This window comes from Chroicocephalus ridibundus, chromosome 9 (genome assembly GCF_963924245.1).
Source record: "Chroicocephalus ridibundus chromosome 9, bChrRid1.1, whole genome shotgun sequence".
Taxonomy (NCBI): Eukaryota; Metazoa; Chordata; class Aves; order Charadriiformes; family Laridae; genus Chroicocephalus; species Chroicocephalus ridibundus.
The window spans coordinates 26,019,212-26,045,442 of record NC_086292.1 but is presented as its reverse complement, the minus strand read 5'-3'; the positions used below and the strand labels follow the sequence as shown (position 1 = coordinate 26,045,442).

The following is a 26,231-nucleotide window of genomic DNA, read 5'->3' as shown; positions in this document are numbered from 1 at the left end:
AACATGTCAAGGATGGACTTCAAGCTGTGTCCTCACTACCCGCCCGCAGCCTCTGCCATGGGCATCTCTTGACAGCACCCAGACGCGGGCAGAGGGTGGTGGACGGGTCCAAGGGCCCTGTTTGCCATTGAACTGGGAGAATGGGGAATATGCCTGTACCCACCTGGGCAGACAGTGAGACTCTGCTTCTTGGCCAGGCTGATGAGGGGCTCTTTCTGGGCCCTGATGAGGAAGAAGTGCCCAGGAGACAGGTTCTCACCATCCCACAGGTCAAAGGCGAAGCCTCCATCCAGGGGCCCTGCAGAAAGCACAGAGCTGGCCATTTACCAGGGGCAGAGGGGCTGCAGCCCCCTGTTAACCTGGCATGGTTTGGACCAGGGTGCTGTGTGATGGCGCTAGCGTCCACCTTGGTGGTGGTCCCCTCTGGTGGCGTCCCCTCCCTCAAGTTGGGGGTGATGCTGGGGGTTCAGGGCACCCTCAGTCCTGCCTTACCTTGGTGCATGAAGAGGATGAGGCCGTTGTTTATCTGGGCCTGGGTGAACCGTCTGACCTCAGCGCTGGGCGCTGACCTCAGCACAACCTTCCCGTTAGCTGGGGCCTGGATGGAGTAAGTCACCTCCTCCACCGGGGAGTCCTCATCCTCGGCGCTCAGGACTTGGGGGGTGATGGCAGCTGTGGTGCCTTCCCGCAGCTGGGGAATAGGGAGAGACTGTAATCCCCCTGGGATGCCCCCAGCTCCTCCCCCCTCTTTCCCCAACCTGCTCCGGACCCTGTCCCTGCTCAGATGGCTTTGCTGGGTGCCTGAGCACGTCCCAGCCCAACAAGGGTGCCTTGTCCACGTGCTGGGTGATGCCTCCATCATCTGACTCCTTCCCAGCCCGGCATCACCCTGCACCACTGCTGTGTTTGCCAGCACGTGCCGTGCTGTTGGGTCCATGTATATGCACCACACATGCAGGACAGAGGTGAGGGCTCGCCGCTCTGTGCCTCAGTTTCCCCAAGCACTGGAAATGGAAGAAGGCACGGGGCTGGGACAGAGGCTGTGCCTTTGGTGCCTCTCTGCCTGTTGTTCTGCAGGAGAAGGGCTTTTTGTAGGGTCCCCTGGCCCTGAACTTGCTCCCTGAGCTGCTGCTGTGTACGCGATGGCCTCATCTCTCCCTGGTGCTTCTCCGTGCTCCTGGCAAAGCTCCTGTCCCACCACCTACTAGCAAGGCTGCAGCAAGGCCACCAGCCGCCCCAGCAAACCCTCCAGGAATGAGAAGCATGCAGCTGAGCTCAGGGCTTGCAGCATCCCAGGGCTGCTTCCCCCCAGCCAGCGGTGCCCACCGGCCCCCTGGGATGCTGCCACCCCAAAGCCCTGACATCTCCCCTCTCTGGCTCGAGGTGACAGTTTTCCCCTGCTCCTAATCCTGTGGTGTATTTTGGTCTTGGCAGATCACGGGGGTGACTTCTGTGCTGCCAGACAGGTTCTGCGCACGCACCCCAGAGCTGCCTTTCGCCCTCAGGATGCCCTGAAATTGCAGGGTGCATGGACTGAGCCTTCCTGCAGGGCAGAGGGGCAGGATGTGCTGCTGCATCCCACAGCATTGCAAGCCTGGCCCCATGTCCTGCAAACCCACCAGACAACACCCAGGTGCTGGAGGAGCTGCTCAGCTGTCTGGGCTGGGTTAGATGAGCTCTTTTCTGCTGTTTTCAGCTGGCCTAACCCAAAACATTTCTTGAGTGGGTGTGGGTGCTGACAGTGAAATTGAATCCCTCGGCAGTCCCCATGGGATGGCGGGAGGCAGGCCTGAAAACACAGCTTTGGAGACAGGATGGGGGAAGTGCTGGTGCAGGAGCTGAAGACCTCGCAGCAGGATCTGCCACTCCGCCACATTTGTGCACAGCGTTCTTTGGGCTGCTCCCCTTCCCCAGCGCCTGCAGCTGTGTCACTTTGGCACCCAGTGAAATTGCAATCACACCCAGGGCTCAGTGCCAAGGAAAAATCCCCGTGGTCAAAGCCTGGAGAGGTGTTTGCAGGCAGGGGGGACCATAGCAGCCCCGGGGCATCGATGCCCACTGTGGCTGGGCACAGGCTTTGCTCATGGAGAGCCCGTGCCGCTGGAGCTGACCTGCTTCACCACACTCCCAGCCCTCTCTCAATTATTAAAGCCTTCCGCTTGGTTCCTGGTCTCGCTTACTCGGCTTATTATGTTTGCTCAGCCTCTGTGTTGCCTCCGCTCTCTGGGAGAGCGTGCAGGGAGGCATCAAAACAGCGCTGGGATTGTGGCCCTGTGTTTTGGTTGCAGCAGTGGAAGCCTCTCTTTTGGTGGCATCCAGCCATCCTTTCTCCCGATGCAACCCAAAAAGCAGCTGCTTGGGGCGTATCTGCCTGGTCCTTTCTTGGGGGGGCTCTTGTTTCAGGGTCTGAGCCCTGCCCGTTGTCTCCCCAACCCTGCATGGACTCTGCACCCCCGGCACTGGCAGGCAGCAGAGGACAGCTTTGTGCAATCTCTCTCCTGGACCCGGCCTGACCTTTAAACGCTGAAGTCATCTCTCCTCAGAGCACAAACACAGCAGAGCCGGGCCCCTCCTGAGCCCTGGGTTGCTTTGTTGCTCTTGCTCAGAGCAGGGAGTTTTTCCCAGCTCTAGAGTCCCTCCTGTGGGCAGGCTGTGGTTACTCCTCCTAGGGCCAGACGGGGATCCCAGTGGAAAGGCGGATGGACTCCTGCCTTGGAATTTATGTTGTGAGCTTTTTTTCTTTCTTTTCACCCTTTTTTTTAGCATGATGGCTGGGAGGGAAGGACTTCCCTAAGCGCTTTGCGATCCCTGAGCTAAAGGACTGGCTAAAAATAAGGCAGGGAGGGAGTGGCCTCCTCCCCCCCCATCCTGGAGATGCCCTTTCCGGGTGTGGTGGTCCTCAGCGAGCAGAGGAGAGGAGGTTTTGTGCCTCCGGACTGGGGGCTGCGGTGGGGCCAGCAGCCAAGGGGTTAAACCTGTCTCTGGAGGGGATACAGGATTTCGGCACAGCTGGGGCAGATCGTGGAGGCACCACTTAATGCGCTATTAAAAGGGATTTGCTGGGAGGGAGCTGAGCTTCCTGGTCTGGAGGTGGGACAGAGCGGTGTGGGTGGGGACAGAGCCCTGGGAAATGGGGGCACCCCCAAAACTTTGCTGGGACTCCTGGTCCTTCTCCCTGTCTCTGGGGCTGCCTGGGTGATGACCAGCCCATCTACTTTCCTTTGGGTGTCTCCTCCAGAGTCCAGGCTCTCCTGGATACTGTCCCAAAGACACTGTGATGACCCTGGTGTGATAATCCTGCTGGAAGATACTGCTTTCCCTGCGGACAGCCTGGGAAATCCTGGGATGGGTGAGGATAGCCTAGGTGGTGGTGGTGGTATGATCCTGCACTCCTGCATGTTTTCTAACAATTTCTTTGCTGCAATTTTGTGTTAGTGATCCTGAAGGGGGCAGGGGGGTGTCTGAAACAGGAGGTGGAGCTTCCAGCAGCTGGTGAGACTTTGGCTTCGGGCTTTACTGTGATGGGCATAAGGAGAGGTGCGAAGGCTGCCTAAATAATTAGGTCTTTCCAATCTGTGCCGATGGAATTTGGGCAAAGCTGCTCTTTTACGCTGCCAGGGGTTATCCTGGGGAAGGGGCGAGCAGGCTGCCCATCCTCTGAAGAGGGGAGGTGAGGAGCCTCTGCCTCCCCAGCAGTCGGCTGCCCGCCGCCGTGGCAGCCCGGCTCCGCCGAGCCCAGGATGCGAGAGGGGAACCGGGCGCTGCCGCGGGGCGATGCTGACATCTCGCGGACGGTTTCCGCATCGGCGGCGGGGAGGGACGCGGTGGGGTGGGGGGGGGGAAACAGCCCGGTCTCCGCCTTCCTGCAAAGCCTCGCCGCGCCGGGAAACCGCCTGCCTTTCTCCGGAGGCCATCGCCCGCCTCTGGTCTGCACCCCGGCTCTGCTGTGCCCGGATTCCCGGAGGTGCGTGACCAGGCGCGGAGTGGGTCCCCTGGGGTCCCCAAGCTGGGCTGGCCACCGCTCAGGTGTCCTAGTGCTGAGCACCCAGGTTCCCCTGGGGTGGCATCCCACCCTTACCCGCAGGCCGGTGTTGATCCTCAGCCGAGGCCGCTTGGAGCTGCGGGGCAGGATGGTGATGAAGAGGGTCCTCGGCTGGCTCTGCCGGTCCATCTCGGAGGCGTTGGCCAGGAGGGTGAAGCTGTCGGCTTGGGCCCAGGGGCCGTCCTGCCTGTACTGGATCCGCTGGTTCTCCACCTGTGGGGCAGGGTCTGGGTGACCTTCCTGGGAGATGACAGGCCACCAGCCCTGCTTGGGAGGGGACCTGTGCACCAGCCTTGGAGGAGGGAGGAGGCTGGGTGCCTGCCAATTGCTGTGGGGGATCCCTGTGGGATGGATCCAGCCCAAAGAACAGGGAGTGCAATGCCCATGGGAATCTCTGCCTGCATCCCCACCCCATATCCTCAAGGCCATTTAAGCACACCTTGGGGGTTGATGCATGCCTTGTCTGCAGGGCAAGCCCACCATCCCAAGGGCAGAAGATCTCTGATGGGGAGCGGAGACCCCGCAGCCCTCCCCGGCCTCCCAATGCCACTGGGGGCTGGAGGCCATGCCTGGGCTCTTCCTAAACCTGCTGGGAAAGCAGCGTGGTGGGCAAGCAGGAAACGCTGGCTGCTCTACCTCGCTCCAGGTGAAGGTGTACAGCCTGCCATCCTCAGGCCGCTCGCTGTTCAGGAGGGTGCCAAACCGGGGAGGCTCAAGCACCTTGAACTCCATGCTGAGCGCCCTGTAGTAGGTGTTGGGGATGTTGAGGATGCCTGTGGAGATGGTGATGGAGCCACCTCCTGGCACCGTGATGTTGCGGACATCCAGGGGGACGGTGATGGGGAGCACAACCAGGCTCACCACCACCCCCTCCAGTGGGTCCACACCACTGGCCGTGACGTCTACGACAAACCGGTCATGCTCCTCCTCCAGCTTGGAGTGGAGGTAGAGGACTCTGCCATTGTTGATATCCTCCTGGGTGAAGGACTGGATGGGGTCCAGGCTGGGCTGCTCATTTGAGTCTTGGCTGTGCTGAAGCATTGCCAGGAAGCCAGAGGCCGGGGGGCTTCTCACGAGGTAGACTATGTCCTGGGGAGAGATCTCTTCATGGGCCACCTGGGAGTGTAGGGGAGACAACGCATGAGTTGAGGGCTGGTGCCTGTGAGGCTGGGCTGCTCCACAGCCCACTGCTGTGCGATCCCGCAAGGCTTTGCTGTAGATGGGCTGTAAGAGTTACCTTGTTGCTGAGGTCATGCCTGAAACCCCCCTCTGCCCCTGGGTGAAGCCTGACATGGGTATGAGTGGGCAGGTGGGAGTAAAATAGTCCCACCTGTGGCTGGCCTGGTTTGGTGGCCAGGGAAGTGATGCAGGCTTGGGGAATGACCAGAGATGGGGATACTTACCAGTAAGTACTTCTCCTTGATCCCAGCTGCTTCCCCCTGGAAGACGTGGATCTCCTTGTAGTTGACTATGTGCAGGGGGCTGGGGTGGGTGTCCAAGAACACACTGATGGCCAGCATGTCCTCCACTGCCACCTCGTTCGCTTCTACAGTGAACTGGAGCTCATCCCGGGTGTTTCTGCTCCCATTGTGGTGGTAGGAGATCTCTCCTGCTAGCAGGTCCCTCTGGGAGAAGGCCATGACTGGCTGCTCCCTTCTCAGCACAGTCCCCCACCTTGGGGGAGCTGTTATCAGGAACCGTATCTCTTCATCTGACCTGATGTCCATGTTGGTCTCCAGGCTGAGGACAGAGGAGTCAATGGTCCCTTTGCTGCCCTGGTGGATGACTAGTCCGGTGTTGTTGACTATTTTGATGTAGGGGTCTGATGCCTGTACTTCCAGGAGGGCTGTGGTTTGGTGGAGGCCATCTGAGACCTGTAGCTGGATCCAGCCTCGGTCAGCCCCCGAATGGACAAAGAGGATCTTCTTCTTCCTCAGGTCATCCTGTGTGAACCGATAGACCTGGTGGCTCCTGTCATCGACGGACACGATGCTGCCAAACAAGATGTCCTTCCTCGCCAGCACCAGCTGCGTGTCAGAGAAGCCAGAGTCCTTGTCAGTGAAGGCAATGTTGTCTGTTGTCAGCAGGTGCTGCCCATTGCGCACCACATTGAAGACCTTGTTCACCACCTGGACTGGGGTGTGGTCATTGATGGGTTGGATGGAGACCCTGAAAACACCTCTCACCTCCTCTGCATCAGGCTCAGCGCTGCTCTCGCCCTGCCTGATCGCTACGAAGGGGATGTCATCCTCCAGTGTCTCAGAGTCATCGTGCTGGTACAGCAGCCGGTGGTGGAGGATGTCATCATTGGTGAACTCTGTGATCTCCTCTCTGGAGGCCCAGCCATGGGATGCAGCCCAGGCCAACCTCCCATGTGCTGGCCCCTCAATCACTTCATAGAGGTAGTCCATGCTGTTCATGCTCTGTACAAACAAATGGTCCTTGGAGATGATGGCTTGCCCCCCTTCTGGCACAGTCAGGAGGACGTTGGTCAGGGCTGGTGCATCAGGGTCCCCACCAATGCTGATTGTGTAGGTGTAGACAGGAGAGTGCTGCTCGCCAGCGCGGACGCGGAACTGGAAGGTGTCCTCGGCTTGCTGAGAGTTCCTGATAGTCACGCTGTAGCTCAGGTGGTTTCTTTGCAGGTCATCCTGGGTAAATCCAAAGCCTTCAATCAGCCTGTTGCCAAGCAGCTCCAGGTTTCCCTTTTTGGGAGCCTGGATTATCACATAGTGGAAGGGGACTGGGGCAGAATTTGGATCTTCCAACATTGCCTCCAGCTCCTTACTGGTGATATTTCTGTGCCGCTTGTTCTTCATCTGGAGGGGAACTATGGTCCTCATCTTAATGGTGGCTCTTTCAATCCTTATGAGAAAGGTGTTGTTTTGCAAGACCTTCTGCCCCACTTGGACTTTGAATTTCAGCTTCTCTGCAACATCTTCCAGCCGGTGCTCTGGGTCTGTGCTGAAATACTGGATGCGCCCTTGCTCCAGGTCTTGCTGGTAGAAGGACTCAACTTTTTTCCATTCCCCTCCCACGCTTCCTTGCTTCTGGACCTCACCATACCTTAGGGGCTCTGTGAGGACATACAGGATGGCGACCCGTTGTTTCGCAGCATTTGTCTCCACTGACAGGTTGGCTGTGGTAATGAGTGCAGCCTCCCCTTGGGAGATGGAGAGGCCAGTGTTGTTGTGCAGGTGGATGTCAGGGTCAATGGCGAGGATCCTCAGGGTGGCAATAGGGCTTGGAACTGTCCCATCACTCACCTGCAGGGTGAGCTGTAAGTTTGTCCCACTCTGGTGCACGTAGACTACGTTACCTGCTTCTAGGTCCCTGCAGGAGAACCCTTCAATGGGCACTCCAGGGTGGAAGTCATACTCAACGTAACCCTCCTCCATCTGCTGGCCACCGTGCAGCTGGAATTCGAGGTCATCACAGGATGTGTCATCATCTAAGACCTGCAGGATGTCAGTGGTCAGGTGTTTTCGTGTGTGCTTCAGGATTGTCATGTGGTTCCCATGGGGAAAGATCACCTGTGGGGGATCATTGATGGGGTTGATCATGATGGGTAGCAGGTACATCTGTCCCTGCTGCAAGCACTCTGGGACCCCTTGCTGGGCAGTCACTGTCATTTCCAGCATCAGCTGGTCCATGGGGCCTTCGGAGCCATCGTGGATGTATCTGACTTTCCTATTCACAATGTCCAACAAGGTGAACTTCCTTCTGCTCCTGGACCCAGGAATATCCAGCTCCAGCTGGCCGTGCCTAGGGTCATTGACGATGCTAAAGAGGATTTGGGACTGCCGGATGTTTGCAAGGCTCAAGTCTACTGTTGGCTGGGCGTGTTTCCACTCCAGATAGGTCATGCCCCCTTCAGAGACAATGAGAGGGCTGATGTGGAGCAGCCTGCTGATGTTGGCGAAGGCAGGTGGGAAGCTGTTGTCTGGCCGGCACGGTTCCACCACCAGGCTCGGTGCTCCTGACCAGACATCTGGAGGTGGGGAAGTGTGTGCCTCATCCTGCTCGTACATTTCGTCATAGTCCCAGTAGTGATCTTGCTTTCCACAGCCTGATGTGATGTCTTTCGTGATCACAGCATCTTGCAGACTCCTCCTCTGCAGGTTTATCCGCAGATCCTCTAAACAGCCAACAAACGAGTTGTTGGTCATGGTCCACACTGAGATGAAAGCAAGATGGTGCTCCCTCAGCCTTTGCAAAGCTTTTTCACTCATACCTCCAATGAAGAGGTTTCCCTGAAGGTCCAGGTGGTTGTTGATGCCCCGGTTGGATGTGGATGAGGCATAGTAATCAATCAGGATCTCAAACTTGTGGATGTCTGTGTAGACTTTGACATAGTGCTGCTGTTCGTCGCTGATGAAGACGTTGTTGTGCAGGATGATGATGCCATTCCCCTTCTCAACAAACCCTCTCAGGCGCCCATTGGAGATCTCCAGGTAGAAGAAGTCATTCTCCAGCCCTGCGTGGTAGGCGAGGGGTGCCTGGGTGATGCTTGTTGTTATCACGAATTCGATGGTCGCTTCCTCCCTTGCATCCCACGTGGGAAACGCGATGTAGGAGTGTGGCCCCAGGAACCCAAAGGGGTCGTCAGGCTCTGCAGAGAATTGTGTGCTGCACCCTTCCTGGACCTGGTGGAAGATCTTGGAGCTGCCGTCAGAAGACAGTGGTGAGAGGACATCCAGGCCGTTGAATGTCACTAAGTGGAGGCAACCTCTGAAGGGGGAGCTGGCCTCAGCGAGGTACGGCAGGTCAAGGCTGCCTGTCCCACCAGCATAGAGGCCGTACTGGATGTCCAGCTCCCGTACGGGTCCTTTGATGTCCACAGAGCTGTTGAAGAGGCCGTCGATGGTCAGTGTCATCCTGCCATCTTCCACCAGCAGCTCCACATCATGCACCGCCAGGTTATTGAGCTGCAGCTCTGCTGGGGACTGCAGTGTCACCTCCTCTGAGCCCAGCTGCAGCCTGGCCTGAAGGAAAGGACATGGAAAGTGCTCAGTTCAAGGTGTTATCTGCAGCAGAGGAGACACCTTTCCACCTACCAGAAATACTTACTGAAGCATGGACTGTTTCCGGGGGCTCACAAGTGGTTTGGTCCTTCTGTTCACTACTGTTTGTCCTGCCCTCTGTGCATGTTCCTCCCTCCTCAGTGAGGTCCCCCTGTGGACATGACTTCTCTGTCCTGCTATCTGAATTTCTCTCCTTTTTCACTCTTCCTCAGCATCTCCCATTCCTGCTGCCCCGTTGCTGGGCTTTCCCTTTCCCTCCGCGGAGGAGCCCTGCCAGATGCTGGCTCCCCTTTCCCTGCTCCATTCTACCTGCTATCCTCCATCCCTGCAACCTAGGCTGCTTCCAGCCCTTGCCCTGGGAGCTGGCAGGGGAAATAGGAGGCTTTGCTCCCCACAGGCAGCAGCCTGGAGCCTGCCTAAGTAGAGGGTTAGCTGATGGACCTGAGACGCGCGGTCTGCGTTAGGGAGACCTCTGGTCAGATGCGTGCTTGTTCTCCTGCTTTCCTTTAGATGTGGTTGGTGGCCCAGCCCAGGCTGTAAGAGAGGCAGGAGGTGTGCCTTGGATGCTCCCTGCTCTTTTCCTTCATGGTGGATGCCAACACCATTACCACATGAGGGGAATTTTATTCTTCTGTCCTGATCCCTTCCCATGCCCTGGCTGGGCTTGGCCTGTGGAGACCTCTCCTTTCTCTGGACCCTCTCAGCTCACCTCTCCTCTTCACTAACCCCTCACACTCCCAGGGTGCTATGCACCATTGCACCATGCAATGTACATGGGGTGTCGGTGTCTGGGTGTCTCCATGATGCTCCTGAGGCAGGGGGTGAGGAGCTTCCCCAGCTGGAGCCTGTTTCTGCCAAGATTCTCCCAGGACTCTGTCCACTCTCCTCTTGAACTCTTAACATCCCCTGGCAGGGGTCTTGACAGATTTTGCCCCTTCATCCTTGCCCTGGATGAAGCCCTAACCCATGGACCCCAGCCTGCGGGGGGGGTGCTGACCTGTAGGGTGCTGGCTCGCAGCTGGAGCAGGAGGTGGTCGGGCTGGCCGGCAGCCAGGAAGAGTAGCCCACTGCCCTGGCTGGTGTACAGCTGCAGGTGGAGCCGCACCGTGCGGGAGGCATCTGCCAGCGGCATTTCCACATAGCCATCCCCGAAGAAAGAGGCTGAGGAGAAAAGGGAGAGGGTCAGACAGGGAAGGACACCCCTTCCTCCCACCCCAAACCCCAACTGTGTGGGTGCTGTGAATCTGGAGCCTTCCAAACCCATCTATCAGTCCTTCCCCATTTGCTCTGGGACAGGGAGGGGGAGGAAAGACAGCTTGGAAAGACCCTCAGAGGAGTCTGTTTTCTGATTTTCATAGGGAAAGGGTTTCTAGGGTCTGGGTGGTGAGGCAGAGGTGGTGTTTCTCCTTGCCCCTGCGGTGTTGAGAGGAACCTCTCGGCCAGGGCAGATGCAGTAGCGCCTGTCATCAGGCCAAGTTCCCGAGTGTTAGGAGGCAAGACGTTACCCTAATGAGTCTTTCCCACTTCTGCCACAGCCATCTCCCTTTGGAGTAATATGATGCCTTCCAGTGTCACGCCTTGGCTGGATGCCCTTGCTGGTCCCAGTCACTGCTGAACAGAGAGACGCTGCGCGGGAGCCCTGAGGATGTCACCAGGTCAGACAACACCGCGTTCTGCTCCTCTCCCTATTTTACATCACTTCCTAACAGCTCTCCATATCACCCAGACATCGCTGACCTTCACCTTGAAGGTGGCTGCTCCATCAGTGCTGGAGGGAAAACACGCCTGTGCCTGCGCTCCATATGTGGATGTGAGACTGTACGGAAACCTCAGCTCAAACTGGGTGCCTGAAGCTGCAGCTGGAATGTGTTCAATGCCCAGTATACACCAGCCTTACAGGGACTCAGCGCAATGGCATGCAGTCGTGAAATGAAAGACTGTGTCACAGGGCATATGTGGGAGAGGGCAGAATTAAAAGCACAGGGAGCGGCAAGGCTTAATTTTAGAGCACTTATGCTTTTTTGCTGGCTCAGTATGTGCATTGCACAGACGTTATATGTATGTGTCTGGGATGCACTGCCACCCATTCCTGTTAGCTCCAGAGCATCCTGTGGCAGAGTTAACCCCATGCTTGGAGGGCGAAGCATAAAGGTTCGGAAGACCTGTAAGTTGTAAATGTTTGGCGAGGATATGTCAGAGGGGTGAACACACGCATTTTCAGCCCATATGTAGTCACAGGCTGTAAAGCCTGCTGTGCTTGAGCTTGCCTGCTATGCTTCACTATGGCACTTGTCATCGCTTGGATTTGGGGTCCCACAAGCACTTTGAGGTGCTATGGGGCAACAAAGATGAGTCTTTGGCTTCTCCTAGGGTCCCAGCCCAGCCCCTCCTCTATTTTGGAGGAGGCAGGGATGGAGGGTGGGTGCTGGGATGAAACCAGCCTCCTGCATGGTGAGGTCGGGGTGTAAACCAGTCCCCTCTGCTCTGCTCTGGTGAGCCCCCACCTGGAGTATTGCATGCGTCCATCTTTGGAGTCCTCAGCACAGGAAGGACATGGATGTGTTGGAGCAGGTCCAGAGGAGGCCACAAGATGCTCCAAGGGTTGGAGCCCCTGTGCTGTGAGGACAGGCTGAAAGAGTTGGGGGTGTTCGGCCTGGAGAAGAGGAGGCTCTGGGGAGACCTTATAATGGCCTTCCAGTACCTAAACGGGGCCTACAGGAGAGACGGGAAGGGACTCTGTCAGGGAGTGGAGTGATAGGATGAGGGGGAATGGTTTAAAACTTAAAGAGGGTACATTTAGATTAGATATTAGGAAGACATTCTTTGCGGTGAGGGTGGTGAGCCCCTGGCCCAGGTTGCCCAGAGAAGCTGTGGCTGCCCCATCCCTGGAGGTGTTCGAGGCCATGTTGGATGGGGCTTGGAGCAGCCTGGTCTGGTGGGAGGTGTCCCTGCCCAGGGCAGGGGATTGGAAGTAGATGATCTTTAAGGTCCCTTCCAACCCAAACTGTTCTATGATTCTAAACACCCATGTGTGCTCTTACAGCTGCTTTTTTCCCCTATTGCCCAAATTTCTGTGGGGCTGACCAGGGTGAGAAGGGATGGGAACAGGGCAGGCTCCCCCCTGCTCCACCAGGCAGGCTTTGCTCATGGGTTGGTGCAGCAAGAGAAAACCCAACCCCAGGCAGCCACAGTCAGGGAAGGTTTGAAACCAGCCTATCGTTAGAGGTGATGGTGAAGGTTTACCTGGCCTGGGCAGAGTTGGAACACTGTGCTTTTGTCTCTTTGCATTTTCTTCTAAACCGAGCTCTGTGATGTCCTGCCTAGGGCAGGGAATGGTTTTTCTGTGGGGTCTGGGCAAAGAGGTCTCTCCATCCCTGAAGGGCTCAAACTTTCACTACCCATCGCTGGCAACAGAGAAAGCGCCTCATGTTTTTCCTGGGGTCTGGGAGAATAACGTGGGTGTTGCAAGGACCATCACCACACCCATTCCAGGCAGGGAAGTGATGGCAGCATGGAAATATCTAGCGCTTGCTTTAACAGTAAGCCCTTTGCTCAGCCCATCGTTACTCAAGCCGGCTCATTTCCTGGCCCGTGTGCCTGCCCTTGGCATGGGGCACTTTGGCTTCCTTGTCCTCTTTGGACTAGTGACTCAGAGGAGCTTTGCTATTCTTCACAGGGTCATGAAGGGCTCTGTCTTCTCCTGACCTGCTCCCTCCTTCCAGTGGTCCCTGCAAAACCATCCAGCTCCAGCATGCCTTGCTTGGTAGCTGAGGGTGGTGGGTGCCCTGCCTCGGGCTCTCGGCACCACCTTGTCCCAGTGTTTGGGGAGCAGGAACAATGGGGCACACTGGGAATTTTCCTCTCCCTCCTTGCACGGATACAGGCAGCCATGCTTGTGCCCCAGCGAGGCGTGCACACATATGTGCAATATATCGTGGTCCCCGGAGACATCGCATGCATGTTTGTGCTGGCTCCCATCGAGGTTCTCCCCATGCGTGAATGTCTGTGTTCCAGCTCCTGCTGGGATTTTGCTTTTCTAGCTTCCCTTAATCCCAAAAATGTGCTCTTCAGATGGGCACCGAGCGGCTGCTCTCATGAGGAGGGAAAGCTTTGCTGGGGCCAGACCCATCAGCAGTTCCTCGGCCAGCCCAAAGGCTGGGCAGCATCTCCCATGGGTGCTGGGAATCATGTTTTGGGGCTGAAGGAGCCAGTCCGGCACAGCCAGCCTGTTTTCCGGTGTAACAAGGGGCAGTAGCTCCTGCAGCCAGCACATTTTGTCCTGCCTCTGTTCTCCCAAAGCTGCCAGAGATGCTTTTCTTCTCTTTCTCTCATAAAATGCTACTAATAAAAAGTTAAGGGAAGTGCAGATGCCCAGGGGAGCAGTGCTGTTTGCTAGGGGAGGGAGGAGGGACCCTTGCCCGGCTCCAGGAGACACGGATTTTTCTCCGGCAGCAGCATGGTGTGAGTTACTGCTGTTTGTCTTCCCAAATTCCTGCTTTATTTCAGGGCCGCGCTCTTCCTCGGCGCTGCAGCCTGGCCGGGATGGGAACACTAAGCTGTGGTGTTTCTCTTTCCCAAGGGAGTTGCAGCTTTTCACCTCCTTCTTCCCTCTTCCTCACCTCCCCCCACCCCATGTTGCAAAAGATGCAGAAAATACAGCTTGATGGATTTTGTGGTTGGTGTTTTTTTTTTTTTTCAAACGCATTTTGCCCTGGAGGAGCCTCTGTGGGGCAGGGTGCACCATCCCAATGGATTGCTTGGATGGCAGCTCTGATTTGCGCATGCACAGAGAGAGCAGGGGCACAGAGAGAGCAGGGACACATATCCCACTCCCCGGGGTACCCAGACATGTCCGAGGGCTGGCTGTGACTGAGCATCCCAGGATTACCCCATGCAGATGCACTCCCATGCCCCAAAAGCACCTTTCCCAGGTGATCTAAGGATGCCACGATCGCACCATGGGCATGTGGTGCCCCAAGCCGAGCCTCATCTATCCCTGGATGGGGATGCCCGAACTGGCCCTTCATGGGGAGCAGCAAGTCCCCATGTCCTGGCTGTAGGTGGGGATAGGCACCCCAGCCATCCTGATGACCTTGGCTAAAAATAATCAACGTTCCCAGCTTGCCGTGTCCCACAGGAAATCGCTGCCCCTGCCTTGCCCAGGCAATGGAAAGGCATTGACAAGGCGAGAGGGGCCTCCGTCACAGTTTCCGAGCAGCCGGCCAGCAGCCAGCAGATTATAGGCTGCAGTGTCATTTGGATTTGGTTGGTTTTTTTTTTATTTTTTTGCTTTGAAAAAAACAAGGAGACAAGCCAAAAGCTCTGAGCGAAGCCCTGGGAGTGCTCAGCTCTTCCCGGGGCCGGCAAACAAGCGAGGGCTCTGTGTGAGCCAGCGCTGTCCCAGCACCCGTCCCGGCACCAGCCTCAGCCACCAGCCATGTGCCGGGGCCGGGACGCGTTGTCCCCTCTCCTCCTTGGTCCTCCAGTTGAAAACATGTCATGTTTGGCCTCTCTAATTGCTGGTTTTTGGTGTTCAGGGAGTTTTTTGGCACCCCAGCCCCAAAGCGAGCCGGGACCAGCAGCCCAGGGAGCAGAGCCTGGTGCTGGGCAGCACCGTGGAGGGGAAGAGATCCACCTCCGCCCTGGGGGTCTCCAGGCTGGGGGGCTCCCAGGGAGCTCTGAGGCTCCGCAAAGCCAGTTTGGGATCTCCTCCATGTTTTAACATCTCAGCACACAAACTTTTCCCACCTCCTTCCCAGCACGTAGGAGGACAGAGGAGCCAAGTCCCAGATCAGGCGAGGGAAAGCGCTCGCAGGACTTGGCAGGAGGGTTTGCAGAGCCGACCGGCACTGGATGTGATGGTTTTTCAGAGGGGGAGACAACTCCTCGGGGTGCCGGGGGCAATGAGAGACGGTGGATGGATGCTTTCCCTGCCAGCAGACTTACGGCATCCCCAGCCCTGCCTGTGGGATGGCTGGATGTGTTTTTGGGGTGTGCATGAGGAGGTGCAATCGGGGCATGGGGGATATAAACGAGTCCCCAAGGGGCTGCAGGGACCCCCATTGCTCTGTCCGGAGCGGGATGCTGACGCTGAGCAGGGAGGAGTGGAGCACAGAGCAGGGAGCATGGCACCAGGGAGGGGCTGGCTGCTCAACAAGGCTTCATTCAGGCTGCGGTGGGGGCCAGGTGGGGGCCAGGGCTGGTGGCCCATGTGTATTTGCAGAGAGGGGACTGGAATTCATTAAAACAGCTCTTTAATTACTGGAGCGGGTGCCAGGAGAGCCCCATGCGAATGCACAAGCTCCCCCTTGAAAGGCTCTCTGTCTTTGCAGCCGCTTCCCACCCCAGACACACCGGTTTTCTGACAGTGGAAAAACAGCCAGGGAGTGAAGGCTCCTTGTTGCCCGAACAGCCCCAAGCTTGTTTGGCCGCCAGTGTGGCCCATCCCGCTGGCTGCCCTCCTTCCTGCCCGCTGGATGATGCCAACACGCAGCCCCTCTGTCAGCAGCATGCCCGGTGCTGCTGAGCCCCCATCACCGGCACGGGGTGATGGCCAGCCGGGTGCATTCCTCCTCCACAGCGTCAGGAGCTTTGTTTCGAGGCCCTCTAAGTTGTTTGGGGTTGTGTTTTCTGTTTTATTTTAATGACTTTATAAGGTAGCAAGCTTGCCTGTCGCCAGCTGCACTGCGCCACACCCCCCCGCTGTGCAAACACTGGAGGGACTGGGGGGGATGCAAATATTGGGGGGACTCAGGGACAGCCACCCAGCCCTGGGGTTGCTACTCAGCAGCTTGAGCCCCTCCTGCTTCCCCCACAGCATGTCCATGAGGTCCCATTCCCGCTCCAAAACACACGCAGGGCAGGCAGGACCAGGCCTCCTACCTCCGCTGTGCGTGGCCCAGGGTTTCATTCTCCCTAATCCCGAGCCGGGCTCTGCAATTCCCAGTGGGACCTGCCGCCCACTGCACCCTAGCTACATCCTGTCTGGTGGTGGGGCTGGGCTGTGCCCCCGTCCTCACGCGGGGCAGAGGGCCTGGGGGGGTGGGGGGGAGGAAGGGATCCAATGGGGCTTTCTGAGAAAGGCTTCATTATGTTACACATTCCCTTCATTTTACGGTGCTGTTTTATTTATGGCCAGGGAAGGAAATGAGCAGCTTGAGAGGCAAGCTAAAGCAAACACAGCCACTGTGTAGTGGCCCTTGGGTTTGGCTGGGGCTTTGCTGGGAGGAGGGGGTGCCAGGGGGACACACTGGGGTACCGCCGCCTTCAGGGATGCTCAGAGACCTGAGTGGGTGTCTGTGAGGAGGGCTGAGCACCCACCTGGGTCTCCGCAGTGAGGAAATTCCAGTGCAATGGAGACGGGTCACAAGTGAGCTGGTCTTGGGATGCAGCGATGGCATCTGAGCCTGGTGGGGACCTCGGGTACATCCCGTGGTCCCCCTTGTGCTGGCAGGACCCTCCTCTGCAGGCAGCACAGAGTTGCCTCCAGGATGGGCTCAGGCATTTGGGACGGGGCAGAACCAGACCAGCAAATGGCCCCTGCCCCGGAAAAAGCCTCTCCCCACTCCTGGGGTTCAGCCCTGAGATTTACAGGGTGGGTTGTCATGGACACAGATCCATCAGAGGCACAGAGCGCTTTTTCTCTTTAGCCCCACCTCCAGGTTTTATCCTCCGTGACTCCAGACGGTGATTGCAGCTCACACCCCGAGCCAGGGCTACGCGTGCTTTTCGAACCCTGGCGATGAGAATGAGAGCTTGGGTTCTCACCTCCCACCATCCACCTGGCCCTCCATCACAGTGGCGCTCCCTAGGGCCAGGGCCGATGCTTTCCAGGAGTGCCGGACAGCGGAGATTGCTGGAAAGCTGCGCCTGAGAAACTGCCAGCAAAGCCACAGCCCATCACTCTCCTCAGGGTGGGTGATGGCTGAGTGCTTGCCAGAAGTGGCCATCAGCCTTGTTTCAGGTGCAGAAGGAGAGCCCCTGGGCTGGGGTGCTCTGCTTCATCCCTGTCCCTATCCTGTCCCGCTGGCCCCTGCTTCCCGAAGATCATCCTCCCCTACCTCTGGCTGCACTGTGTCTCTTTGAAACCTCCGCCTGTGTTTATAAATCCAATTCCTCCCCCCATTCCCCTGCCAGATGTTCTCCCCTGGCTCCTGCCTGACAGCTTCAGGCGGGGTGGGGGGGAAAAGCCTTTTTGCAGCCCACAGACTTTGGGGTCAGGGAAAACATGCCCCCTGCTAATTCTGCGATGCTGGGGTGGGGGGCTTGCTTGTACCATCCCCTGTCCTGCCAACCCTCGGCCCTGTGCCCAACACACATGCCCACTCCTGCCTGCCTCCCCCATCCTTACAAAGCAAGCGTGAAGGAGCTGCTATAGCTGGAGGCCATAAAATGGGATCCAGGAGGCTTGGCTGGAGCTCTGGAGCTCCAGCCCTTGCTTCTCCGGCGTGGTTTTACGATGATTCAAGCAGCCCTAAAGCTGATGGTATTTCCTGCGCTCTCCTGCTCAGCCAGATGCAGAACCGCGGAGGGGAGGGCAGGGAGCGGAGAGCTGGCACTGCCACTGCCCCAGACATGCATTGGCTGCACCCCGTTACAAAGGTCGCAGAATTGCTGGGAGTGGGGGGCATCCCTAGGGCCAGAACCCCAAAGCCCATCGCGAGCCGGAGGAGGGATGGAGAGCTTTTAATGACATGTGGCACAACGACTCTTGAGGGACTTTGAGGAATAAGCCCGTGCTGAAAGTTGGAGTTTTTGCCCTGAGAAGCGAAGCCAGGGGCAGGGGAGGGGAGAGGCGGGGAGACAAAGTGGGAGGTTTTGGGGAAGCAGGAGGCTCAATGGGGCTTTTGTGCCGTCCCCTGCAGTGTGACTCAGGCTCACTCCGGCTCCCACTGCCAGGAAGAGTTGGCCTGGAAATACTGTATCAGCCCCAGAAGACGTGGTTTCCAAACCAGCCCAAGTCAGGTTTTGTTCTATTTTTTTTCCCCTTCTCTTTCTTCCTTTCTTTTTCCTTCTCCCAAGCTGTCTCCCCCTCTCTTGCTGACTGGCAGCTTTTCCAGCTCCACCCTGCACATCCCAGCCTCTGCTCCCACAGTTTTCCCTGCCCCAGCTCCACGCCAGCTGCTTCCCACCCGGTGAGGGAACTGCTTGCAGGAGGGCACATGATGGCGTACAAAGGGACAATCCTGGCCAGCCCAACACTGGAGGAGCAGGGGGACGTTGGGGGAAGCCTGGGCTGGAGGCTGGGATACAGGGGAGCGGGGCACCCAGGGTGCACATCCCACCTGCAGACCTCCAAATCCCACCCCTGCCCACCCAACAGAGCCAGTCCCTGTTCCCAAGCCCGTCTCTGGCCCCAGCAGGGGGAAGGAGCCTTCCTGGGAGCAGCAGAGCTTGGTCAGGGGATGCTCACAGGCATCCCTGGAACAGCTGGACGTTACCAGACAGATCCTCAACAAACATCGAGGCCGCCACTGGAGAGGGGCCCGTCTCCAGGCGCCTCCGCTCAGATGTTTCCCAGCCTTGCTTGTCTCAAACGGCTCCTGAAGTGCCAAGATGGGGGGGAGGGGGCGGAATTATTGGCCAAAGTCGAGGCAAGGTGGGGGGGAAGGACAAGCACAAGAGGAGCATGCAGCCTGGCACACGGAGGGAGATGCTGAAGCTCTGCAGGAGCTACCTGTCAGCTTTATTTTCGGGCAGGGAGGGAACTTTTAAAATGTGCAGCTCAGGGTGATCTGGCAATAGCCGTGCTGGCAGGGCAGCACCCACAGCACCTCGTGTCCTGCAGGGCTACAAGGGCCATGGCCAGAATAGGTTTTTGTCAATGCTGGATGCTATGAAGGGGCAGAGAAAAGTGTCTCCACAGACAGGGAGGGGTGTTTGCAGCATGGAAGGGGAAAGAGAGGATATTTTTTGCTCATCTGGGGGTGACACGCTAAATTGTCGGTCTTGCAGTTCTAACTGCAAAGAAAATGAATATTTTTTTCCTTTTCTAGACTCTAAATTTCTCTTTCCTCTCCTCTCCTCTCCTCTCCTCTCCTCTCCTCTCCTCTCCTCTCCTCTCCTCTCCTCTCCTCTCCTCTCCTCTCCTCTCCTCTCCTCTCCTCTCCTCTCCCCATCCTGCCTCCCCCTCCCCACCTCTGTGATCCCGCCCCGTCTTTTCTATCTATGAGAAGCAAGTAGCAGGGTGATGTTTATAGAGAAAACAAATGCCTGCGCTATTTCTAGCATGGGGGGAACATATAGCTGTCCGCGGCGGGGGGTGTGGGGGTGTGGAAGCGGGTGTGCACATCCCCTCCCAGGGCTGCGGGGCAAGACAGGAGGCTTTTTTCAGCTGTGTCTACCTCAGGCCAAAACTTCCCTCGCTCCTCCCCAGCTCCCAGAGGAAATGACCCCAGTGGGCCCAGAAATTTCTGTGGGATGGGATGCAGAAAGCCTTGAAGTCTGGTTGAAGCCCAGCCAGGGGCTGGGAAAGGGGATGGGAAATTCCTCCCGACCTCCCCTCACTTTCTGCTTGTGCACTGGGGGAATGTGGGGAGGCTTATGGCATGATAACAGATGGGGAGCATCCATTAACACATGGCAAGCAAATAGGGCCTCTGAACCCAACCCCCCCCCCCTCACCCACCTTCCCCCCACCCGCCTGCAGCAGGGAGGAAAAACAACCACCAGAAAGCCAAGATTTGGACAAAAGAAGCAGCAGGGATCCACAGGGGCCATCCCGGGCTGACTCATAGCCCACAGCCAGTGAGTCAGGGTGACGGATGAATGTTACTTTTCTGTCTCCTTGGCATGGAGGCACATGATGGGACCGGCCACCTCGAAACCGTGCCATGAGTTTCTCCACTCCCATCAGTTTTTAGCAGTATCCCTGGGATGTTTTCTGTTTGCTACCGTCTGTCGGGCTGTCAGGCAGCCAAGAGCAGGCGCTGGGCGCAGGGCCGCTCCCAGGGGTATTGCACGGAGCCGTGCTCAACTGGTGCAAGCGACACACCCGAGGGGGAAGGACAGAGCATGGGAATTTATCACCCTCTTGGATCCAGGGCACGGGGCACAAACATCTTTCAACCCACCTCGCTGCTTGTTGGCGGGAGGATGCTCAGAAGCCCTATTTGGTCTGTCCTGAGGATGAACAACAGCTAATGAATGACAAACCGGGTGGGAAAGCTGCATCCTCCCCATCCTGGGGTTGGGAAAAGCTGTGGCAGCCCCATTCCTCTGGTTTTAAGCCTGGCTTTGCAGAATCCAGGGCTGCCCTGGCGCTGGGCTCTGCTTTGCAAAGCAGCCTGCGACTTTGCAACAGGGCAAAGCAGGTTCTCCGGTTGTGCCACATTAATAAAAAGCCTAGAGTCCATTTACAAACTTCACAAGTAAAGTGAGCCTCACGCAGGCACGTCTACTCCCTCTGCAGCAGCTCGGGGAGAAAGATCGTAACACATTTCTCTTGATCCCAGTTTTTCTATTACATTTACCCTGGAAAAACTCTACAGGGCATCTCATCCATGTGCAGCGTGGCAGTGTGCAACCAAGTACCGGGCATGATGGAGACCGCTCAGGGAAGGGCTAGTTTGGGAATGAGGGGGCTCCAATGGGCACCTTCCTTGCTCCGTGTCTCCAGGAGGTTTGGAGATACGGGGTGGCGAAGGGGGTGGTTGCAAACTGGGCTGTGTTCCATGCAGACCTGCCGTGTACCTGCTAGGGTGACTTGGGCTCATGGCCATGGCCTGGGATGCCCAGGCAAGACCTAGGAAGTGTACAAATATGAGCCAGGGAGTTTCTAGGACTTTCCCGCCTGAAGGCTGGGGGTGATGCTAACGCTTGGGGAAGCTGGCTTCCCAAAAAGGAGGAAAACCAGAGCCTGGCTCTTCCAGGCACCTGGAAAGGGCCGAGGGAGCGGTCCCTGGGAGCTGAGGCTGGGCTGAGCCAACGTCTGTTGCGAACAGTCTGTGCTTTGAGCTTTATTTAGGCACACAGACAGCATTAGCCTACTGCTTCCAAAGTCCTGTTACTGTCCAGCCTTCAGCCTGACGTTAGTTCCTCCGGGTGAGCTTAACCCTGTCCTGCGATCTTGGAGGAATGTTCTTATTATATTTTTGCCTGTAGCCCTCTGTTGCTAAATATAAGAATAAGACGAGAATATTCCTCCCCGATTCCCACGATACCAGTTTGCATTCTCCCCCCTTTTCAGCCTTTTTCCTGTTCTTTCTCATCAGCTGGAAACTTTTCCAGCTGCTTGGAGCTATGACCTCAAAACATGTGGTGCATTCACAAAAAAGAAAGTTTGGTTGGATTTCCAAAAGTGGAGGAGAGGAATAGCTGAGGCGGCTCCCTAGAGCCGATAACCCCCGCATAAGGCAGGAGGGGGCCCAGATGGGTACCCTGGGGCAGACAACCGTGGGTGCAGGTACCCTACGCAGGGCAGCCATGGACAAGTCGGGGTCACTCTCACCCTTCCGGGACCCCAGTCACTGGTGCTTGGGGTCCCCACCAGACTTGGGGGTCGCATGTTTGGCACACCCTTGCTGGAAGCTGTGGGAGAACACTGCCCACAGGGACCCTACACATCTGATTCCTTCTTCCCGCCCCCCATCCCTCCTCATTACAACCCCCAGGGGAGAGGGTTTTTGGGGAAGGGGGAGCTCAGACTGTGCGTGACCTCACTGGGAACTGGAGGAGAGCGGGGATGGCTAAAAACAGTTTACTAAAGCTTCACACTCAGATGTCAAGAGGACAAGTTTCATGAGTGTTTTTCCTTTTTGATAGAATCTTTTATTTGTTGATGTGCACAGTGACTCTTTCCTTTTTGGGCTGGGCAGAATGCCCGGGCCCCTGAACCTGGGCTTGTAGGCAACTCAAAACACAGGCTTTGCCCCTAAAAATGAGCCTGTCCCCAGCCCCGTGCCCGTCGTGCCACTGGTGGCTGGTATGGCTCTCCCTGACAGAGATGGAGGGATGTCCCAGGGCAGGCAGCCCATGGGATCACCTGGGACTGGCACTGGTGGTCTCAGCAGGGATGCTCCCAAGGGGATGGGACTCCTGGGAGGCTGGTGCCCAGACCCAGGGTTGCTGCTGGCTTCAGCCGGGCACAAAAATAGGTCCCAGCATCAGGAAATGGGTGTAAAACCCCTTTCCTTTCCCTGCCCCATGGGTCCATGCCAGGCGGATGCCCATTGATCCCTGGAGCTGTGCCTCTGCCATGGGTGGTGTTACCTGGGTGGGATGGTAGGTCCCACATGCTGGTTTTAGGGGCTGCTCCAGACCATTCACCAAGAAAGAGCTCGGGAGTGCCAGGGCAGCCCCAGGAGCCACCCTGGACACCTGAGCGGGTAACAGCTCCGTGTGGTGAAATCCCTGCCCGGGATGGAAAGGTCAGGGCTGGAAGGAACACGACCACTTTGTTCATTAACAAAAGGCATTTTTTTCCACTCAGCTTGCCAGGCATTGTCATATTTTGGTGAATGGAAAATAAAAAGAAGGAACAAGGTGGGAGGGAAGGAGAGGCGTCGCATCCCTGGAGGCCACCTGCTCTCTGGGGAGGGAATGGGGGCAACAAGGGATCTGCGGGGATCTTGCAGGTGCTGAGGGCCACAGGACCGGGCCCTGGGATCTTCTTCCTCCTCCTCCTCCTCGCACTGACACAAGCTTGGAGGCAGAAGATAGTTGGGGAGCAAAAGACTCCCCAACTGGGAGTGGGTCACTCCCACTTAGGTGGTCAGTAATTCCTTTGCAAACCACTCGGACAAAGAAAGATCCTGCCCCACTGCTCGTCCCAGCCGCAGCACGCACGGGGAGCGTTGGGGAAGAGAAACTGCTCGGTGAGATGTTACATTATTTTGGGGGTGAGTTAGGGAAAAAAAGTGCTTTTTAAATCCCCTCCACTTCTGAAGCTGTGGATGCCACTGACTCAGTGGAAATGGTTGGTTAGACTCTGAGCGCAGCTTGGAGGGTCAGGCTAAAGTGCAGACCTGTCCTGAGCAGGATGAGACCCATGTCCAGACCCTGCAGAGCCTGCTGAGGCTCAGACCGTCACAGGTATATGCATCCCGCAGCAGGGGAAGGAACTGGAGGAAGAAGGCACAGGGAGGAGGCGCAGGGTGGGAGCGGGGCTGCAGGGATGGCCGTTGGGATGATGAGGCCAGGCACACTGCCATGCCACGAGCTGTGTGGTCAAACCCAGACACTTCTTGTGGAAAACTGGGTATAAATCACTGGCTCTGCTCCCCGCCCAGCCCAAGCCCTGCAGTAACCCCTCTGCCCAGCTCTATCCCTGTGCATCAGCCAGTGTCCCCTGCCCTCCCTCCTGCCTGGGATCAGTCCTGTGGCACTGTGGCTCCTTCTCCTGGGGGAGACCCTCAGCCCTGGATGGCCCCTGGTGCCCCATCACCCAAGGGGCAATCCTGCATCCCTCTGGGCCCATGCCGGCAGGAGAGGTGAGCCCTGGGAGCACAGGACAGACAGACAGACGGAGCAGAGCTGGAAGGTAACACACAAATGCTGCCTAGCTCCTTCCTTCCCACCGCCATCATCCAAGACCTCCGCTCCTCAGGTGAGAGGGGCTGCCCTCGCAGAGAGCTACTGTGGCAAGACCAAACACAGACTGGGAGGGCTGGCTCTCCCTGCCAGGACCACGGGACGTACTACGGCACAGGGCTTTGGTGTGCACACGGGGAGCAAAGCCCCATCCCACCCAGTATCAGACGCAGCCGGGGCATGCTGCACCCCGAGAACCATGGGGGGTGAGCCACCCTGCTCCCTCCCTTGGTTTACCCCACAGGGCAACCTGGCCTAAACACCCTGACCGAAAACAGGCAGCTGCCTCTCCTCACTCCTGCTGGCTTTGCAACAGGCCCTCCTGCACCTTGGGGAGGGACAGCTGGGTCCCCATCCCTCCTAGCCCACCCCGTGCACCCAAACCCAAACATTTCCCCCCCCCCGCCCCGTTTCTCAGTGCTCCATCCCTTGGGTGGGCTGGTGGGAGAGGGCTTACCTCCAACCAGGGGTCCTGCGCAGAGGGGCTGCGGGTGGCAGGCCAGCAGAAGCAGCATCAGCGTGGCAATGCCCCCTTGGGCACCCATGGTGTCCCCTGGGGCTGGAGCCATGGCTTGGGCTCCAGGCACGGCACAGCCTCCGCCAGCGCCTGCTTCCAGGCGAGAGCTGCTGCTACTACTATATTTAATAAAGCGGAGCGAGGGAGGGACCCGTAACTTCTCCCGCCTTTCAGATAGGAGGAATTCGCTCGGATTACAAAGTCAATTTTGTCTCTTAAAGGGCTAGAGGCCCCCGCCTGCCCACTACCCACCCGCCGCTCAAAGCACCCTTGTTCCCGCCAGGGCAAGGCGAGGGAGGAGCAGCCATCAATGCTGAGGGAGGACGGACCCCGACACAGGGTGCCATGGGTGGTTCCTGAGGCACCGCCTGCTCCGGGCGAAGCTGGGCATCCATGGTTCTCCTGGCACTAGGCATTTTTGGGTTAGCACAACTGTCTCCTGGTGTCCATACAGACCCAAACAAGTGGCTGGGTGCCAAAGCCATGTTAGCTGTCCCCAGCCATCTCCTGTTGCTGTGCTGCCTGACAAAGTGACTCTACGAACCTCACAGCTCTCTCAGCAGGACTAAAGGCAATCGGGACAATCCTCAGCCCTCGGGGTTCATGACGGTCCAACCGTGCTAGCATGGCACTGGGAAAAGAGCTTCCCAGCTCCTCTCCCTGCTGCAAAGCCAATGCCACACATGTTTGGGGCAAGGTCACAACCTTTCGGAGACACAGCATCCCACCTGCTCCTGGCGCAATAGAGCCCTGGTGGGTTTGGGGGCTCTCCTTGCTCACAGTCTAGCTCGTCTCCCATCTCTCCATCCCCTTCCAAACACACTCCCAGCCTCCCACTTGGATCTTGTGCAGCACACCCCTCCTTCATCTTGGATGTCTATATTTCAGATCCTTTTTCCCCTGTGCTGTGTTTCGCTGATGGATTATGTGCAGCCTGTTTCCTGCTGGTTTATTTCTAACCTCTTTAGGGCCCTTGGTGTGACTTTGCTGCCTTTGACAGCATTTGCAACACCTTCCAGCTTACAGTCATCTGCAAACATAATTAATTTGTTGTTTACTCTTGCTTTCAGCTCATTAATAAAGACATTAAATAAACCTGGGATGTGCTGTTTTCTCAGTAAGTTTTTATGAGCAATTATCAGGGGCTTGGTAAGTTCATTAGCTAATTCTATTTAGTTTGGAGGTTACATGTTACGTATTATCCAGACTTGCTGATTTGTACAGATTCAATTTTGCCAAGTATTACCTTTCCTGCTCTTTATCTCGAGGTCTGCTGAGGACCTCTGCGTTGCTTTGCTTTCTGTCTGTCCTCAGCAGTCCCCCCTCTCTTTGCCTTGTTAAGGGCTGATTGAGGGTTACAACATGCAATGCTTGGCCCTTTGGGTGTGTGTTTGACCTACGTTGTTTTTCGTGGGTAATAGGCAGGCTGAAAGTGTCCGGCCCTCTCCTGCCCACTTGGAACAGGGGGTCCCACTCCCCTCTCTGGAAGGATGCATCAGGACTACCGCTATCCCAGCAGAATCACCTCCAACCCAGCAGGACGACCTTCAAGCCACCAGCAAGCATCCCTGGGTTTGCTCCTGGCTCCCTGTCCCCATGCTTGGTCTGTTCTCTGTAGCACTGCGGACAAGCTACCAGTCACCAGGGGAACACCAGCCTCAGGCAGGGCTGGGGCAGCGGGTACGGCTCAAGCAAGGAGAGGATGGCTCCGAGCACCCTGAGCATCCTCCACCTCGGGGATACCGTCTGGCCCTGCCTCTGCAGGTGGGATTTTCTCTGCTCAAGCAGCAGGACACACACCAGTCGCAGCTGGAATGGCCACTTGCTGGCCGCACTGGCTTCAGTGTCACCCAGCACTGACTGGCGGGAAAATATCAGAGACAAACCTGGCCAGGGCGAGGACAGACTAAAACCATCACTGCTTTTTTAATTATCATTTTCTCCCTCTCCAATAAGGAAATTACAATCTCTGGTTGAAACCTCACATGTTTTCCAGAGAATTGTCCCCACCAAGTCCATGGGCCAGCCTGGGTGCTCTTGTCACAGGCTGCTCTGGCCACCCTGGGGACGCCCCCCTCACCAGAGCCCAGCACCACAGCCCCATAGCCCACGTCTGTCC

General features: G+C 57.2%; 1 protein-coding gene across 2 annotated transcripts in view; it reads right to left on the bottom strand.

The window, feature by feature from the left end:
- The window catches only part of CSPG4 (chondroitin sulfate proteoglycan 4), a 28,474-nt gene extending 4,157 nt beyond the window's left edge, over positions 1-24,317 (bottom strand). Inside the window, exons 1-7 of one of the 2 annotated variants that reach the window (XM_063346541.1) lie at positions 24,053-24,317; positions 10,064-10,227; positions 5,446-9,027; positions 4,679-5,158; positions 4,079-4,255; positions 493-691; positions 164-298 (exon numbers count right to left, since the gene is read on the bottom strand). In XM_063346541.1, coding sequence (XP_063202611.1) covers positions 164-298; positions 493-691; positions 4,079-4,255; positions 4,679-5,158; positions 5,446-9,027; positions 10,064-10,227; positions 24,053-24,164 — 4,849 coding nt within the window. In that variant the 5' untranslated portion in view covers positions 24,165-24,317. Of the gene's footprint in view, positions 1-163; positions 299-492; positions 692-4,078; positions 4,256-4,678; positions 5,159-5,445; positions 9,028-10,063; positions 10,577-24,052 lie in introns of those variants that run through there. The other variant, XM_063346542.1, reaches the window with a different exon arrangement.
- Positions 24,318-26,231: the final 1,914 nt, after the last annotated feature.